General features: G+C 37.7%; 1 protein-coding gene across 8 annotated transcripts in view; it reads left to right on the top strand.

Annotated features, from left to right (window-relative positions):
• Positions 1-13,055, top strand: part of SIPA1L1 (signal induced proliferation associated 1 like 1) — a 198,056-nt gene that overhangs the window by 155,933 nt on the left and 29,068 nt on the right. For all 8 annotated transcript variants that reach the window (XM_079309827.1, XM_079309822.1, XM_079309824.1 and 5 more), the window contains 3 exons: positions 702-976; positions 4,508-4,783; positions 12,748-12,897. In XM_079309827.1, the coding sequence (XP_079165953.1) occupies positions 702-976; positions 4,508-4,783; positions 12,748-12,897 (701 nt within the window). The remainder of the gene's footprint in view (positions 1-701; positions 977-4,507; positions 4,784-12,747; positions 12,898-13,055) is intronic.

Here is a 13,055-nt window from a genome sequence, read left to right as displayed (position 1 = left end):
TATTATGTTGCCAGCAGGGTGCAGTCCCAATCCCTGCTGCAATCTTGAGATATTCTCTGAATGCATGCTATAAACTAAAATGCAGTGAATCATGGTATCTCCCTATAAAACATCTGTCTATGCTCATTTTATATCCAATTAAGTTATGTAAGAACATGCTACATTTCACTCTCTTTCCTGTAATTTCACAATGTAGTTGTGTAACAAATACAGAAAAAAAGGAAATCTAGGCCCTATTAAATTGCTCTTGATGATATTCATGCTCATGGTACATGGAAAAGTTGGCATAGTCCCCAGTTTACTGTGCTTAGTAGCTGCATGCTACCACATTCTGATTGAAAAGTAATTTTGCTGTTTCCCAAAACAGCCAGAAATGGAGAATGTTTTTTTGGTTACTAAAGTGTAAAAGGCAGAGATGCTTGTGTAACTTCATGTGTTTTTCTGTTGTGCGCTGCCATGTATCTTCAAAAATTCCTGTGGTCGCAGTAAAAATTCCAAGGCAGAACTTGAGTAACCAGATTCTACTGAAAATATTTGTTTGAGCAAAAAGACTTTTCAGTTGAATACATACCTAGGACTGCAATCTATGTCCCTTGATCATGATCCTTGGGAGTTGGTTGTTCAAAACTTGAGCCCCGTGATCTCTGCTATCCCCGGAGGTGTCTCAGTGCATTAAATGCAGTGTACATTTCACTTCCCAGCTGGTGACCAAGGGCTGTGAAACGGTGGAGATGACCCTGCGCAGGAATGGCCTGGGCCAGCTGGGTTTCCACGTGAACTACGAGGGCATAGTGGCAGACGTGGAGCCCTACGGCTACGCCTGGCAGGCGGGGCTGCGCCAGGGCAGCCGCCTGGTGGAGATCTGCAAGGTGGCCGTGGCCACCCTGAGCCACGAGCAAATGATCGACCTGCTCAGGACATCGGTGACAGTCAAGGTCGTCATTGTCCCTCCCTATGAGGACTGCACACCACGCAGGTATTTTGCAGTAGATGTGTTTGCTCTGAAATTGTATCTTTTGTGGGAAGAGTCGCCACAGTGTGTCAGCCTCTGAAAAAATGTGGTAGAATTATAACACGGCATCCAATATTTTAAGGTTGGAAGAAGAGAGCAGGAAAAACTGCCCATATTCTGTCTCCATATCCCCCAAGCATTCATTGAATACCAAGATGTAATAGCATGTGTGAAGAAGTTCATGTAACCGTGGAATTTAACATGGAAATCAGTCAACTTTTTAGTCATAATTGTGTGTTTAGCATGCATCAAAATTGATTGTACACGTTCCTGCCTGCTTTCCCATTTGCTGATGGTTCGTAATGCCTGTGGATATAATTCTTAAAAGCTAGGAATAGACTCACATGCTTCTATTTTCACAATAAGGCTGTAAATGATAAGGGGTTATCCAAGGTATGGATCTGGCCAGAGAAATTGCTGCAAATGGTAGTTCTTCTTTACTCCATAGGTCTTGTTGCATCTCTCTCACTTCCCATCTGTACTAAGCCTGAAGCTCATGGCAATTACATTGCTGCTTTTGTAGTTTAAAACTGTTGCTTCATCAGAAATAAGCAGTAATAGGTGCTTTTTTCATAAACTGGGCATTAAGTCCTTCAATTTTTCTTGAATTCACACCAAAGCTTTTATAATTTTTATGAATTCTCAGCGTTGTCTGTAGCCTTCAGCCACATCAGTAAGTCTAATCGCATAGTCCTGACATCCGGTATTTGTATCCTAGAAATGCTGCTATGTGATTAAAATGGAATGATGTTTAATGGAATAAATTTGCCTGCAGGCTAGCTGAAGGCTTAGGATAGGTTTGCCAAGAAGCAAGTACAGTTACCAAAGTTCAAAGGGCTCCTTGGATGAGAGACTGAGAGAGCATTTTTGCACTGCTCTTTTTTAATCAATCTGTACCTCTGTAGTTGTAATTGCTAAATCTTTGTATGCTTAAGACTGGAGCTGAATTTCAACATGTATTTATTATATTGATAGGAAATTGTGTGTCTGAGTAAAGACCTGGTACTTGTATAAAAGAAAAAATCCATGTTTGTTCTTACTGTAAGCAACATTAACTCCTTTTGTAAATGCTAGCAGAAGAGGAGCAGAGAGAAAAGGAATTTTATTTGTCCTTAAGTTGTCAGTGGAAAATTGAATACATGTCAGGGATTAAAATGAGCAGTGGCATAAGGTCACTCATGAGATATTTGGAAAGCTTTTGTGCAGTATTTAGCAGCCTGGGCAAATGGGAAGTTCAGCTGCAATCATCATGAAAGGATTAGAGCAGAAAAATCAGTGTGGAAAGTGCAGATCCTATTATTTCTGAACTAAATTAAATACAGCCAAAAACAGGCTTACTTTTAGTGTATCCAAACCCTTAGCAGTAAGATAAATTAGTGCACTTTTTGAAATACTGTGCTCAGAGTTTTGTTGTTACCATCTAGCGAGAAAATGTTCATGGTGGGTTATTGCTAGTTATAAAATTCCATAAAGCAACTCTTGATTTTCCCCCCCTCATTTGCTCTATCCAAAATCATAAAAGTTCAAGAATTGTGTCTTGAATTTGTAGCTATCCTACATGTATTACTAGAGACTTCAATTAAGTATTTGCACAAAGCAGTGTCTCTTTTGGCAATCAGTTTTCTGCAATTGGAGTCCTTTCTTTGTCCTCTGGAGGTCACTGAGTATTTCTACTACAGTAGCTTCTGCAGACCATAACTAAAATGAAGATCCGTTCTGCTTGGAATACTAAATTCATACGAGAAGCAGTCCCTATCCTAATAAATTGGTTGGCATGAAGTTGGAGGAAGATCAGGGGTGCAGTTAGATAAGCTGACTTGGCAACAGGCACATGTACAAGGTCAGTAGGAGATGCAATAATATATAAATTCACATTCTCACGCCCTGTGCAGAGGCAGGCCTTGTTATGGTTAAGTCTTTACTAAACCATGGTTATTAAAACATTGCCACTGAACTCATTTAGTAGGCTGATTGCTGACCTTGGAGCTAAGGACACAGCATTAAGAGGAAATTCCTGCTTGCTAAACTGTAAGTACAGTGCAGGGGGAAAAAGAGAAACTCAAACAAAGTACATATGCACCAGGGAAAGAATAGCAGAGACATAAGATATGAAGAGAAAAGAAAAAACAAAGGATATCAATTATCAATATTGTAGATAATTTTTGAGTGGCCTTATCTCCTGCTCATCCCTCTCTATGTGCACTGGATCACATCAGAGTGGCATGGGAGACTTTCAGGTGAAGCTGACCTACATGTGCTTCAGAAGCACACCTCATGCCTTCCAACTGATCATTTAATTTAGACATAAGGACTAGAGGGTAGACCAATAAAACCACAAAATGAGTATGCTGAGGTCTTGCTGCCCATAATACTGTTTCAGTTTGACTTTTCCCATTAGACTGCACAACTTGCTTATGTCAGCATGGTCAGATAACAAGTTCTGTCTTGTTTTTTGCTTTTGCAGGGAAGATATACTAATATTTCTCACGCCTAATAGTGTAGTTGCTTAGAGGAAGAGCTGTGGATTCAGAATTTTGCACTGATTTTTTTATTTTTCTTTGCATTAGAGAGTGTTGTATGTAGATAAAATAATACTGAATCAAAAATACTCAGTATTCACTCAGAGATATATGCATTTGTCAAGAGAAATACCAAAATTATCCTTACTCAAGTGGAAGATTATATCTTTTTTCCAAGTGCCTTGTTTGAAATGTATGCAGAAGTTTGCCGTGCTTCTTATGCAGGCTGCATTAGCTTATGTCTTGTTCTAGTCAGATTTTTATGCTGTGCTATTCCTCAGAAAGCAATGGGCATCTTTGGGGTTTGGCATCTACATTTTCTAGAAAGTCTTTTCATAATATGCAGATTTATCAACTGAGATACTCCAAAGCCAAATGTGTTTGAAAGTTATGTAGAGTGCATTATTTCATGTGACTCATGTCTTTTAATGCCTGTGTCTCAAAAAGAACAAATATTTCAGACCTTATTTGTCTAGGTGCAGGTAAGTTCTAGAGCCCATGGCTTTTTTAAGAAGGGGAGATACCCTTCTAAAATGTATTTTTAGCTCTTGTATCCCACTAATCAGATGGAGAGTTACCACCTTGACTAACTGGAATGCTGGAATGGATAGCTATAAGCTCTTATGGAGGGATAGACAAGGACAGGCACTGGTTTAGGCAGTGTTTGATTGTCTAGGGCTCAGTGTGATAACAACATGATTGCTAATGGCTGAGAATCAGGGGTAAGGCCAACAGGGCAGATTCCACGGTAGTCTGTTGTGGATCACTCACCAGGACCAAGAGGCAAACTCTCACCATCACTAGTCCTTTTTCTTGTGCAAGCCTTCTAAAATTTGTTAAATAAATATTTCTTGAAAGGAAAATCTCATACTTACATAGAATTGATTCAACTTCTGTCTTCAGATTTCTCTTCTTGTGAACAGGACATATATTTTTAAATTTTTTATAGCTGCATGTTAAATTTCTTCATTTCCAGGAGTTCTTCAGAAAACTACCGCATGCCAGTGATGGAGTACAAAGTGAATGAAGGAATGTCATATGAATTCAAATTTCCCTTCAGAAATAATAATAAATGGCAACGAAACACGAGCAAAGGACAGGGACCTCATGTGGCTCAGGTACCATCTCAAATCCAAAGTCCAGTACCATCTAGGATGGCCTCTGGAAAAGGAGAAGGAAAAATGCCACCCCCAGAACGAGCCAACATTCCCCGAAGCATCTCTAGTGATGGGCGCCCGTTGGAGAGCCGGAGGTACGTGACTTCTTCACAAATGGCTTTTCATTGCTGCTCTGAATCTTGCCTGGAAAAATTCACAGGAGTTTTATCTAAGTATCTGAAGATTGCTTTTAATCTTGGTTTTAATTAGTCAAAAGGCAGCATGGCTATAAGTGAAACAATTGTCAAAAGGAAATACCTTTCCTGGCACGATTAACCACAAAATGAAGTGTGCCGGAATGTTTCTCTGTGTTGGATGGTATTCTGAAACTGCTGTATTGTTATTGAAGTTTTAAATGAGTTACAGTCAGAGTTTTAGAGCTAAGTGTTCATGAACTTCTGCGTTTGGAAAAAGTAAATTAAAAATTTATCTTTTTCATAGGCTTGGTGGAACTGCCTGAAGCACCCAAGGCAGAAATAGTATCTGACAGGGTTTTTAGTAAGAGAATTTTGACTAGTACAGAAAGCAAATTTATCTGATTGGGGAGTGTTCAGACATTTTAGGCTAGAGGAGAAATTGTTCTAAGTTTGGATTTCTTCAGGGTGGTTTGGGGTTTTTTGTTCTTTTGAGTTCTTGAAACAAGAAAGCGATGATTAAGATAAAGGTATCAGGTCCATCATGTCATAGTATTTTCATTCTTCCATGAAAAGAGATGTATTTGATAACATACAAATGAATTATCATTGTTTTGATTATCTATACAAATAGGGAAGGGAAAAAAATTAATAGCGTGTATTTCTTATTTTGGACATTCCTTAGGGGAAAAAAAAGCTTTAGATAGATTCTGATCATCTTTGTGGATGAAAAATATAAAGCAGTAACAAGATGCATATTGTAGAAAGTCTAAAAGAGTTCTAATGAAACAACTTAAAATCTTTTTCACGTCCTGAAGAACTGGGGATGGAAAAACATGTTCAAATACAGTACTGCCAAGGCCAAGAGATTACCAAGGTGAAATTGAAACTTCTGTGTTGGATGCCTTGTTAGGAAATTGCAGTGGTTGCTAAGGACTTCATATTCTTACTTTCCTTTTTTTTTTAATATATACTTTAAAAGCTCCCATCTGTGGGATTAAGGGAAAAAAAAAAAACCTGCAACACTGAAGGCACTAATAGTTTCACAGACAACCTGACTAGATTGTCTGTTCAAAAAGGTTGCAGAAGCCACTGAAATACTGGATTTAATTCTCAAATGATGTATTTGGACCAAAATAAAAATTGCATGGCTATAGGCTGTATCTGCCTGTTAGAGCTGAAGGCAGATGCTGAACTGGAAGGAACAGCAGCTGAGCTGGTTGCATTTTTTTGCTCTCTCCAGTGCTGAACAAACTCCTTATGTAGTTCCAGAAGGCACAGTAATACCTGGGAAAATCTTAAGGCAGTGCCAGACTATCAGACTGTGTGCTGCTTTTTCCAGACGCTTCCATCTCCCCATGGTATTAACCAGAGATCTTGGTTGGGGTCTGGAGCTGGCTCCTGTGGAAGAGAGCTCCCCAGAGAGAAGGGGTTACCAACTCTGTGTTCCTGGTGCATAAAATTGTATGCAGGCAGCATCACACACCTAAGGCATTCAGGATTTATCCAATCTCTGGAGGCTTCTACAGGGAGGTTATGGCCTGATAAATGTTTGCAAAGTGAAAATTTCATTTTCTTAGTCAGTATTTGTTTTCAAAAAGTGAAACTTTGACTTTTCATTTCCGTCATCTTCAGGGCACGTAGCTGGGTTTTTGTTTATTTTTCCTCTAGGCATTCTTTTAAGTATTCTTTTTATTATTATTAAAAAACCTTCTATTGGATCTTTCATCCTTAAAAGTATATTAGCAAAGTAGCTTTTAAATTTCACTGGGAATTTTTCTGGGTGCTTGAAAAATATCTTCTCTCGTCTTTCTGGTCTGCTAAACATGTTAGTCTTGGATGAATCAGGTTTAAATATATCATCCCTTGCATAAGCTTAATGTCTTGCCAGTTAAAGGGAAGAAATACATTTTTGTCATTTTAAAGAAATTCAGGAGTGGGGAAAACCTCAACAATAGGCTCACTGTAAGACTCATTTGTCTTTACATACTAAAAGAAAGCTTTGCTTTTCAGGAAGCTCAGATACTTCTAATTATGTAAAGTCTTAAAATCAACAAGGGAGTGTTTTTCATTAACTACTGTCTCATTTAGATTTTCGCCACTGTTTTCATATTTATCCTAAAGAACACTGAGGAGGAGGTGCTGAAATCCATGCATACTTCTGGTGCAGGCAGCAGTGATGGTGCTCTGCTGTGCTTTGCTTACTTTAGTCCTTTAAAATATGTTTAAAAATAAATAAAATCTGTATTACCAGTCTTGAGAACAGGAGGATTTCATATTAATCCAGTCATCATCTTCCCATAGAGACTGCTATTGTAGGTGGGAGAGAATGTTGCCTGACAATCCCTCATTCTGAGAAGGCAGACAAGTGCCCAGTCCTGTGTAACCAGCAGAATATTTAAATTTGCCTTATTTGGATTGTCTTCATATATCCAACTTACTAGCTTATTTTCTGTGATCTTCACAGTACCCAGATCCTTGAATGTAGTCATTATTGATATGGATGGGTTTTGGTAGGCAGGAAAAATAACCCAGAACTTTATAAATCTTAAAATAAATCTCTAATGTTACTGCAACATTAAGACTGAAAAATCTAATAATATAAATTCAATAAATTCCAAGTTATGGCTTATTTCATAATATTAATGAATCCATGTGGGGTCTTACATAGCCTATAACCCAGAATGAATATCAGAAGGATATGTTAAGGAAAAAACAATAAACCACATATGTGTGAAGTAAACCAGAGCTAATGTTATTGGAAAACATGTCATTATAGAGCTTGATTTTCTTGTTTTGTTTTGTTTTTGTTTATTTCCCCCCTCCTCCTCACAATTTTCAGGTTTTTTGTACACTTGATTTCCACACTATATAAAAAAAAAAACATGTGAGGAAGGGAGAGTAGATAATGACCTCTTCTTAACTAATTTGTCATAAACTGGGACTGGTTTTAACTAAAACTTGATTTGACAGACATTTGAGAAAGTGTGGAAATCAGTGATCAAAGCATGTTGAAGACCCAAGTCTGGATTTGAGCACTTCAATCTGCAGATGAATAATGTTGGATAAAAGCTCAGTGCTTCTAACAAGAAAATATCTGAGCATGGTCAATATTTTAAACCAAATGGAAAACTTAACGATGGCATGACAGCAGTCACACACTGGTAGTAAAATTCCACAGTATGGAAGTTTTAGAACAATATTATTGATTAGTTTTGTGTCATATTGAGGACTTTGAAGCACAGTCTTGCTAAGACTCCATACTTATTGGAATGATGCCCATTACACTGGTAGTAATTATGCCAGTTGTAGTTTATAGATAGAATCCACCTGCAGGAATTAATTTTAAACCATTCCCATATTACAAAAAAATCCTAATCTGCTGCAGTTTATCTTGGATCAGTGACATTTTTTCCAAATATAAACAAATTGGATTCTGTGCTCATCTTGCCACCTGTCAAGTCAGCATTGTAGCACATGCACTGCCTACCTCACAGGGTTTCCAGATTTGTTATTTAAATGTTTTCATAACATTCTTCAAATTAAAACATGTACTAGCATGAGATTATATACCACACATTTCCTACCAACTCTGGGACCTAGAGCTGGATGTAGCAGTGGAAAAATCAAAGGTTTGTTGGTGTGCATGCCTGTGTGGTCAAACTCTTGCAATGTAAAAACATCTGAGAAGAGCCATGCTGTATCATGTCAATATTTGGTCATTCTTGTTTGACAAGGGCCATCAATGGGGATCAGGGAAAAGCACAGGAAATATTTACAAGTGTAAAGGAAGACTTTCTGCCAGGTCTGACAGTCCCCTGGCTGTCTGCTGTGTAAGATTGCCTGGAGCAGGGTGAACCTGTACTGCTGTGGCTGCTATCCCTTATTCAGGTTCTTGACAATCTTGGTAGTTCTAGACCTCCTACTTGTTCTTTTGTTATGAGGGATAGTGAGTAACCACTGATTGCTTGGTCTAGAGTGGTTCATGTTTGGATGAAGTGAAGCAGAGAGGGTAAGTTTCTCTATAATCCCTGGGGCCAGAGCTTGTTCAGTATGTCTTCATACACAAACTCTTCTATACTTCTGGTGTCCCACTGCCTGCCTCTATATCTTTTCTTGTTACAATATATGTTTTCTGAAAGGTGCTGATCAGATTGAAAAAAAACCAAAAAAGTGAGAAGGTACAACATGATAGCATAATTGCATTTTCTGTTTCATTTATTATCCCTTTCCTCAAAATTGCTGGGATTTTTTCCCCTTTGAATGGAATGGATTGATTTCCTTTAAACATGAGAGCATTTGAGACAGTGTTTGCAGGGAATTGTTGTGGCTTGCAGTATTATTAGGATTGTAAACTCAAACACATGGAAGGTAAGCATGCCAGAATTAAATTTGCTGTGCTGTTTTTTTCAGAACTCTTGTGTAACTGTATATTCAGATGCTTCTTTTGATTAAATTACAAGAATTTCTTTTAACAGAGGACATCTGCCTCATTCAATTCACACAGTGGATGCAGCTCATTAAAGAAGAGCTATTTAAATTTTTTTTCCCCTCTTCATTACTCTGTCCCTTATTTACTGGATGACATTCAAATCCTGTTGTAAAGATGCCATTCTTAATTCCCCTTTAAGCTTTACAGTGGTGCCCATTACTATAGTTTCTGAATGCTTCATGGGTATTAATTAAACTTACTTTTCAAAATGCTTGAGTTAGAAGAGATATCTTTGGCCCTCTTCAGATTAAGAACAAAGGTAGAGAGATAAATTAAGTTTTAATAATTTGTTCTGCTTATTTTGGCCATCTCATATTTGGAAGTGTGCCCAGCTTTGTTAATATTTTATATATTCAAATTATAGCCTCAGTTGACTTCAGCTGCTTTCAGAAGATTTTTGCTCAGAGATAGAGTGGGCCTTGGAATCAAATAAGGCCTTTGAAAAATTAAAATTAGCAACAACAAATGAAAAATTGTCATTAACAAATACAGTAGTGATCACACTGGAGTGCTCCAGCAAGCACAATGTAAGAATTCAGTTTGCCAACTCAGCACTGACTATAAGGGCCTTTTTCCTTTTCTGCCAGCCTGACCCTCCTTTGTTTCTGAGCTCTGCAGCTCTTGCAGGAGAAGTTGTAGTGCAGTATAGGACCTGTGCCTGTACAATTTTACAGGAAAAGGCACTTGTGTATGGTCTTGTAATTAGACTGCCTTGGGCCATAGGCATAAAGTGACCTAGGCTGACACTTTTCTTATGATGTGTGTTCTACATACCTATGCATACTGAGTGCGTGGGGAAAATTACAGCTAATGACAAGGAAATTAATTTATTAAGAGCAAGATGGAATCTTTTAATGTCTGTGTTGTCATATGAAACAAAATAAATGTATGCCCATTCCACTCACTGCCTTCACAAAAGATGATGTTCTTCCCATACTTGGCAAGTCTCAACCAGTTCTTTCAAGATGAACTAGATCTGTTAGAACTAAATCATGCATGGGATAATCCCAGTTCAATTGACTGCAATGTAATTGTATCTTGTTTAATGTAATGGACGCTTGGCCTATTTTTAAATACAATTGTGGGACTCATGCACTTAACCATTTTGGCATTTCTTCTTAAAACTCTTTTGAAATAGATAAGAGCTTGCTTTAGTATGGTTTTTAATTATAAGTAAAAGACAGGCTCAGATTATCTTGGCTATAGGGACATACTGCTAGCACAACACAATACACCTTTTGTCTTGGGAAATGTCTTTCTTCAAAAGATTTCAAAGCAGCTCAGAAAGTCAATTTGAACTAATTTGCTCTAAAGTTCTCTTCTATGTTTCACACAAAATTAAATGTCTTATAGTATGAGTCTGTTTTAGTGCAATTGTGAATTGTACTAAAAAAATATACTTCTGCTTTAAATAAAAGAATGTCCTACCTGACTGGTTGTTCATTTCTATTGTTCAGACCACACTTGTAATATAATTTTGTTTGCCCTCAAGGTCTTTCATCTTTGTAAATGAGTTAGAACTCTATGACACAGTTCTGAAATCTTGATGTTACTTCTGAACAGTGCTGTCACTTTTTGGGAAGGCATGGGAAGTAAAGAAAAGGCATAACTGAATCTGAAATGAAAATGTAAGGGTTTTTCAACAGGAAATAATTTTAAAGAAATTATTTGAGAAGTAATTGGTTTCCTTGGCATCAGTTCTAATTTAGTGTTGGGAGAAAAGGTCAAACTTTTAAACTGTGTATTGCTCTGCAAGCATAACTGAGTTTGAATGTGTGTGCCTTTAGAGGTGAGTGAATACTAATGAAAGTGCATTTTTGTGTGGCAAAATATTTTTTTTCTTTTTATAGGAGTGCTTCTGGAAATACAAAGTGCTTAGCTTATGGGTCCCAAAGTTTTTAAGTTTTCAACCATCTTCTTTGCAATCAGATATTTCAGCATCATTGCATGATAAATGTGGGATAAGTTAAAATATAGTTGGTAGACTAGAAAGGCATTAATGGATTTGGTGTAGTACTTACCATGGTTAGGCCTTAAATAATTTCTTTTTTTTTTTTCTCAGAAAAAAAGGTTACTGTTAGTTACATGCACTTCATGAAATTCCAGATGATCAAGATGTTTGATCCAGTCCTACTGCTCTTTCCATTTTAAGATTTTGTTAGTTTACTGCTTTCTTGCAAAGTACTTAGGAGGACCATGTACGTTTGATATAAATGTAAATATAGATAAATATATATACACATACTGATTAGATAGATATGCATACATAAGGACCATGAATCAGTTCAATAGCTTTCTTTTTAGTTTTCAAAATATTTTTTTAATTTCTCAAATTTTACAGTATTGTGGTGAGAGCTAATTTAAAGTCTGCCACTCCTTTAGAAATTAAATGGCTAGGCTAACATCTTCTAAAGCCTAAGACTTGAGCTGGGTGCTGAGGCAGTTTATCTATGTGTTTCACTGAAGTCATTATCTATTTTTCAAATATTAAATTATTTAGCTTGCCCGAATTAGTGTTTTTCCTAGATAAAATGAATAAAGGCTTTTGCTCACAGTAGAGTTTTGATGTTTGTGAATGGCATAACTCAAACTTCACTTAAATCACTATGAAAATTTTGAATAGCTTCCATCACGACTGAGTAGAACAAAGAACCAGCTAACAGCAGTGAATTCTGCTGAGGTTTGGGAAACAAAATGCACAAAGGCAGCAGTTATCTAAAAAAGCCTTTGACTACAGAGCAGGATATGAGTTGGACACTATAAGCGTGCTGCTTCCAGCCATTCTGCACAGCTGCATGTGTTGCACTTCTAGACTATTGATTTGCTGTATGGTTATTCTGACAGGTGAGGGCTTCGTGTGACTCAGGTCTGTGTTTTCAAACAGATTTCTCGACCTGTTGAGATTAGTTTTATATTAGAATGTAAAGTTTTTAGGGAGAATTTTAAGGTGGCATGTATAGATTACATTGCAATTTTTTTAGCCCTGTGTTTTAATGTGGGCAAGTTTGGTGGCATAGGTAAGCTTGATACTCTTGGAAGAGTTTGCACAGGCAGCTCATTGCAGTTAGTTTAAATTCTAGGAAAGAGTTTGCTATGAGAATTAGGAGTATTTTTTCTGTTTGTTACTTTGATGAGGAATGTCATGTTTCATTATTCTTTACAATCAATCTGTAACAAAAGACTTCAGAAACTAGAATGTTTTCCTAATATTTTCTTCCCACATTGGCCTTTCTTTATTTCTTCCCTGCATCCAGGTTTTTACAGTTGATTTTTCATGGTTTCTAGTAGATGATTAAGGGGGAAGTGTCTGATCCTTCAGCTGGTTTCTGCCATCTCCACGATGCCCTTGCTTGCAGCCGTGGCAGTTGCAGGGTGCTGTTGTGTGCCTTGCAGTGTGGCCCTGCTGATGTGAGGCTTCCCTTGCTCTGAACAGGCTGTCCCCTGGCTCCGACGTCTACGTCACCGTTTCCTCCATCGCCTTGGCGAGGTCGCAGCAGTGCCGGAACTCTCCAAGCAACTTGTCCTCCTCGAGTGACACTGGCTCTACTGGAGGCACGTACAGACAAAAATCTATGCCAGAAGGGTAGGCACCAGACTTTTTACATACTCTGTTTCAGCAGATTTTTTGTTCTCTGTTCCATTTGTTGCAATGTGTACTCAAGGAGCGCTTACACAGGCTCCTGTCAGCTGTTGTTTGCATGCATTAAACCATGGCTGTTTTCAAATATCACTGTCATGGTT

This window comes from Erithacus rubecula, assembly GCF_903797595.1.
Source record: "Erithacus rubecula genome assembly, chromosome: 6".
NCBI classification, from domain to species: Eukaryota; Metazoa; Chordata; class Aves; order Passeriformes; family Muscicapidae; genus Erithacus; species Erithacus rubecula.
This window is presented reverse-complemented; position numbering and strand designations above follow the sequence as displayed.